Raw genomic sequence first — 6,994 nt, 5'->3', positions numbered from 1 at the left:
GCATCTCCCTACAGGTTGCCTGGATATTATCCTGATCTTCTCATCTCCACACCTCCTCCCTAAGTGCCTCACATTGAGTTGCTCTCACCGTTCCTCTCTCCTATACCTCCCTACTCTTTAATATCAGCAGTAATAATCATATTAATGGGTGTGATAGCCAGGCAGCCTGTGGTCCTGCAAGCTTAGCCCCTGTATCAGTGCACAGCTCACATGGCTCAGACTAGCGGCTCCCAGCTCCTGCTCAACATGTACCTGACAGGTAGAGACACCTGGGGGTCCCCAAGTCAAGCTGCCTCCCTGGGATATGTGCAGCTATTGCTTCTGCCCATTCCTGTTACAGTTTATTCCCGTGGAACAGTTGGCAATGGATTTGTATTACTTTATTGTGCTCTGTTTTATACACAGAGATCTGGTTTTATTCCGGTTAATCTCTCTGTGTGCTTTTTTCTTTCCTTCTTTCTCAAGTACATTTCATATTCACCTTTCTGCACTTTTTCCACCTTCTACATTTATTGGTCCCTCCTTACTCTCACTATTGTTATTCATCTCTGTCTTTCTACTTCTCATCCATTTCCAGACCCAGTTACTTTCCCTCCTCTGTACTCAGCCGCTCCCTTTATATCTTCAGATCCCTTTCCCTCTTTCCTGAATTTTGTCCCCCTTATTCTCTCTCCCTACCCAGATCCTCTTGTTCTTGTTCCTCTCCGTCCTGTTCTTCCTCTCTACCAAGCTTTCCGCCTCTGTCGCTGCCTTATAACTCTTCCTACAGATCGGATTTCCTTTTTCCTGAACGCGTTTCCTGACTTATTCCCTGACATTGAGCCTCAGAGTGGAGGAATCTAGATCTAGGGAAAAGCTTTCAGCAAACTCATAACACATTTTTGGAGACACAATATTTGGCAGAAAATCCCTAAACTCTTTATGATACAAGATACAATGTATCTTGTGTTCTGATCTAATTTGTGTTTCATTACTTCAGTTTAGCTACATTTTATAATGAAACTATTTGAACCAAAGTGAGATGCATTGCTTTGGCTCTTTTCTGTTATAGCTGTATTTATGTCTATAGTATATATTAGTTTATTCATTTTTATTAATAATGAAAATAAAGATGTAAATAACAAAACATTTGCATATTGTTATATAGTTTTGTCCAGTTCTAATTCATTATTATTATATTTCTGAATCCCAGATAAATATATTAATCATTTTCATACACTGGTTTACCAATATTTCCTTGTTATTATTCCCAACCTAAAGTGACTGTTGTGTTTTAATGTATTTAATGCATTTTATTTCTTATTGTTATACTAGATCCAGTCGGGGACACTTTACTTAAAGAGACTAAAACACAAAATTGGAGGCCGTTCACTTCAGGGGTACAAAAAGGTAAGTTAAGTCAGTGGAAAAGGAGGACAAATAGCTTGTGATGTTTAGTGATCATTTAACATTTTAATTAATTAACTAAAGATTAATTTTATGTCTTATCAGCACGTTTAGATCATTTATGTCATTCAAAAGAGAGTTATATTAGGATATTTCTTATGTAAATTCAACATGATTTTTATCTCTATTTGCACTGTTGCTTATAAATTTTTAGTCCATTAAAGCGTCTTACATGTATCTCAAGATATGATAATAAATACATAATTCAACACATGAATTTAAAGATTAAACTAAATAATAATGCATATAAATACTGTATAATATAATAATAATAATAATAATAATAGTAATAATAATGTATCATTCTTGTTTTCTGAACAGTTTAAGAATAAATACTGATTTTATCTACAATATATAAAAATGAGATTAAAAAAATCTATGTGTGAACTGCAGCCAAAATGTTTTAAATACTAACATTGAATTATCATGATTTTGTACATATGAATTGTGATAACTTTAAAAAAAAAAAAAAAAGCATTTGATTTTATCCTTAAATTAAGAAAATTATTTTGCAATATTTTACATCCATATAGGATGCCAATAAACCTAAGGTGGAGCTTTCTACAGATAAATTAAGCGCTGAATATAAAATATACAAACTATAGTTGCCTTGCGACCTTGTAAATACAAAGCAAGTTAGAGTTGAGAAAAAAATGTGTGTGCATATGTTTAATTATCTTGAATTCGTAAAGTAAAATATAATAAGCACTATATTGGGTTTGCCCAATATATTGCTATAAAATACCTATTCAGCAATGCAGTTTTACATTTACCCGCAAATATTACAATTTATTAATTACACCATAACTAAAATAGCTTTTTCATGTTGTAGATTTTATTTTTTACATTTATTTTAAAGTGGTTGGAAAACATGAATCGTTTGCTCATAAAATGTAACTGCATTCAATTGAATTTGTTGTCTCTTGAGATAAATGTTGACTTTATTTTTTTATACTCATATCACATATCTTTTTGAGGGTATGAAATTTCTTTTCTTTTTTTTTACATTTTTTAAAGTGAAGAATGTGTATTATATTTTAACGTTTTTGATTGCACGAATATTAAATGTTACTATTTAAATGTAACATGTTGTAAGCACTCAGAACTATTAGTTGTACAAATCAATGATTTCTTCTGAACTAAAATGTGCAGCCTCTGCTATACAGCTATATAGACTAAACTAAACCACAGCGTATAACTAGTTAGATTTACAACTGACTGGAATTTTAGGCTCAAAATATTGCTGTATTTTATTTACTACTTAATTTTTTTTAAAGGGGGCTTGCTCCCATTATAAACTATCACAATTACTGTAGAAGCAACTATAAACTCCAGTCATTTATTTTTATTTATTTATTAATTTATTTATTCATTAATTCATTAGAAAATTTTTTTTTTTAAATTAATAAAACCATTGTATTAGTTAAAAAACAAACAGATTTTTGCAGACATTGGCAGACAAAATGTATAGGTCAAAATGTAAAATATAATACCTAATTGACTGAATGGTGTAGATTGCGTCATTTATTTGATAGTAGGTTTTACTGTTTGTACCTATAATAATAATCATTATTATTATTAATAATATTAATAATAATAATTTATTTGTAAAATATTTGTAAAAAATTCCTTAGCACAGGGTACATAGGGGCACATAATGACACTGATTAATAGTAAAAAGTACACATAAATAAAACAGGCTAAAGAAAACAAATGAATACAGGAGCAGAAGGGTGCTACTTAAATAAAATACATCAATTTATCAAGTTTACATTAGTATCAATTTTTGTCATATGCATTTAACATTTTCATATTATTTTGAGTCATTATATATATATATATATATATATATATATATATATATATATATATATATATATATACATACATATATATATATATATATATATATATATATATATATATTTAAAGTTCCAGTCACGTCATCACAATGCAAATGAACGTTCTGTTGGACCGTGGAGATCTCATCCCAAATATGTTTTTTTTTTTTTAAAACTTGTAATTGTTGCACATTATTGGTGCACATTATTGCACGTGGGAAATATGATCACTAAAGCAAAGCAATACTGCAGTTGGGCAGGCTGAGTCTTGATTAGTTACTGCAGAATAGGTTTCATTTTTACAATTAGATTGTCCCATTAATAGTGATGATTCCTATAAGTTGTTTCTCTCATATGTGAATGGTTGGTAACCAGTGCGGCTGTATATCTTGCTCTTTGTTTCTCTCATATGTGAATGGTTGGTAACCAGTGTGGCTGTATATCTTGCTCTTTGTTTCTCTCATATGTGAATGGTTGGTAACCAGTGTGGCTGTATATCTTGCTCGTTGTTTCTCTCATATGTGAATGGTTGGTAACCAGTGTGGCTGTATATCTTGCTCTTTGTTTCTCTCATATGTGAATGGTTGGTAACCAGTGTGGCTGTATATCTTGCTCTTTGTTTCTCTCATATGTGATTGGTTGGTAACCAGTGTGGCTGTATATCTTGATCTTTGTTTCTCTCATATGTGAATGGTTGGTAACCAGTGTGGCTGTATATCTTGCTCTTTGTGTATGGAGATATATTGCTGTGTATATATTGTGATATTAGCAAACTGCACATCCATCATCCTTATTATTGTTATTATTGTTTAATGTATTAATACAACACCAGCAAATCAGCTATGATATTAAGTGTACACTTGCAGATTCAATACTAAAATAGATTTACATGAATCACGCAGGGTAGAGGGCCCTGTCAGAGAGAGACTGTAAACCACCTTTACATGAAATAATCAGCAGGACAAATTGATGTGTTCACAATTAGCACCCCCAGCAACCTCTAGAACTGCTCCTAGCTGTGGAGAGAGGGGAATTTCCATAACACCGTCTATTTTTCACATAAACTTCTAGTGAGATGTGTTTTTATGGTTTATATAACAATCCAATACCCCCCGGTTAAGCTGTATCAGCTATTCATGTTCTCATAAACACTAATATTTATTCTGTATTCTTTTGCTCCTTCTGGAAGATGCACTGTCCTGCAAATATTGATCAAATTACCATTGCATTAAACTCTCACTGCAGTTAGTGTCACATCCGCAGCCGCCGCTTATCCTTATCTGGAGCCACACAGAAGCAGGGGTTAAACATTTAGGGGAGATGGGAATTGTTTAAAAAGTAATAATATATTAACTGTAGTTTATTGGTTGATTATAATATCACTTAAAATAAAAAAAAATCTAATGGCCTAATAATAATTTGCAAATCCTGTGTCCCTCTTTAATGGCCCTTGTCTAGTGACTCCAATAAATTTTAAAAGAGCTCAAAACCCCTAATGATTTATATTGCTCGATGAAAATAGGGTGATGATTGGACCACTAAACACTGTAGAAACGCATAATTAATATATGCATAATAAATAGACAATGGAAAATCACATAGTCTGCATTTCACATGAGTAGTAGTAGTGTTTCTGAAAAATTTCAAAATTAGTTTTATTTTTCTTCCCACTGAATCATGTGACAGCCATCAGCCAATCACAAAGTGCCTACATGTATATTTTATGATCTTGCACATGCTTTGAATGAGCTGGTGAATCAGAAAGTGTGCATATAAAACAATTGTGCATATTTAGATAATGGATATGAAGTGAACTGTAAACTTGTTTAAAATTGTGTGCTCTGTCTGAATCATAAAGTTTTGACTTCAGTGGTCCTTTAAATAGTTTTTTTTTACACTTTCACAGGCAGTGGTCAGATCCAGTTGTGGCAATTCCTCCTGGAGTTGTTGTCAGATCACACCAATGCAAACTGCATTGCCTGGGAGGGAACAAATGGTGAGTTCAAGCTGACGGATCCAGATGAGGTTGCTCGACGCTGGGGGGAACGCAAGAGCAAACCCAACATGAACTATGACAAGTTGAGCCGAGCCCTACGCTATTACTATGACAAGAACATCATGGCAAAGGTGCATGGCAAGAGATATGCTTATAAGTTTGACTTCCATGGTTTGGCTCAGGTGTGCCAGTCTGCACCAGCTTCTGACCAAACTCTGTACAAGTTCCAGGGCAACCTGCCACACTTGCCATTCCCTGGCCTTTCCAAGCTCAACCTTATGACCTCTGGGGTTTCTCCTACTGGCTTCTCTTATTGGCCTGGCTCTCCCACGGCTTTGTACCCCAGTCATGGCCTGCAGTCACCTGGAGGATTTGGTACAGTGTCTACCCCTCATCTTGGCTCCATCAACACTATGAATGGCATGAGTAATATGAACGCACACTATCATTAACCCAATACCCATTATGGGGGAGGCTTCACACGATCTTTCATCACACTTTAAATGAGAAATAAATGTATCATGGCTTTTCATCTAGACATTTGAAGATTGTGATGACAAAAAGCCAAAGGGTTGTTGTTCAGGCTTTGGTTAATCCCATTACCATGAGATGTCTCTTTATTTGTATAATTCTGTGTGTAGCATTTTACATCGTGAACAACTCAACAGTATAAATGGAAAACTATTATGTTCTTATAACGACGACCATTACGTGAAAGATAACACATATATTTTTCAATAGGGGAGAGTTACAGAATATTAGGTGTCAGATGAGTGACAGAATATTTTTCCTGCATTTTTTACACCTGCACATTTATTAACAGCAACTCAGATATTCGAAGGGAGATTTTGAGATAGATCTGGATGAGAAGAGAGCATTATTTATAAATCAAGAGTTTGAGCATTTTAAGACAGGAGTAAGAAATATTTGCTTTAGCTCAATAGTCAATATTTGCACGAGCAGAAGGATTGACTGTGATCAAGAAGAAAAACAAGCTGGGGGTTCAAGAGATAATATCACAGTAATAAAGAGAAACGTTATTGAACATTTAATAAATTAAAGTATGGGTTGTATGCAGTGCAGTTTTAGGGGCTGAATTGCAACGTCATTCACTAATGTACCCCAAATGTACCAGCTATCCTGAGCAGGGCCGTCTTTAATATTGACTGGACCCTGGGCAAAAATTTTCTTGGGCCCCTCACTGCTGGGCTAATCATTTAAAAAAATGAAATAATTTGCAATATGTGAAACTGTACCTAAGCAGTATTAATAAGTAAATAAATATATAAATTCCTCCACTGTGGATTTATTTAATATTCTTTTGAATGTGATTCTGGTGTAGGTTAGCTGGTTAAAGAGATTTAGGGCAGCCAACAGGAGCAAAGCAAGTTAAAGACTGAGGAGGAAGCATGGAGGTACAGACAAATATAAGTTTACTGACGGGAACAGCAGAACTGCTATGGGAAACTGTAAAATCTGAGACAGAGAGAAAGCAAAAACTATAAAAATAAACCTTACATTAATGTGTGAAGTATCAGCATGACACTATACATCAGCCACAGCAGGACATGTCACTTCTTTGCTAGGAACAAGTTCCCTCTCACCATGCACTAGACAATGCTGCATGAGGAGGGGCTTGTATGCACCCACTTATTCTTCCCACTTACACCTTTCTACAAAGCACTGTTCCCCTAACAAACTTCAGTTAGTT

General features: G+C 34.2%; 1 protein-coding gene across 1 annotated transcript; it reads left to right on the top strand.

Moving 5' to 3' along the window:
• The first annotated feature begins 210 nt into the window (after nucleotides 1-210).
• Nucleotides 211-5,735, top strand: FEV (FEV transcription factor, ETS family member). The gene is made up of 3 exons (XM_053689810.1): nucleotides 211-259; nucleotides 1,315-1,389; nucleotides 5,194-5,735. Exons 1-3 carry the CDS (start codon nucleotides 211-213, stop codon nucleotides 5,733-5,735), a joined length of 666 nt encoding a protein of 221 aa, XP_053545785.1.
• The last annotated feature ends 1,259 nt before the right edge of the window (nucleotides 5,736-6,994 follow it).

The sequence above is a fragment of the Bombina bombina genome, chromosome 1 (genome assembly GCF_027579735.1).
Source record: "Bombina bombina isolate aBomBom1 chromosome 1, aBomBom1.pri, whole genome shotgun sequence".
Classification (NCBI taxonomy): domain Eukaryota; kingdom Metazoa; phylum Chordata; class Amphibia; order Anura; family Bombinatoridae; genus Bombina; species Bombina bombina.
This window is presented reverse-complemented; position numbering and strand designations above follow the sequence as displayed.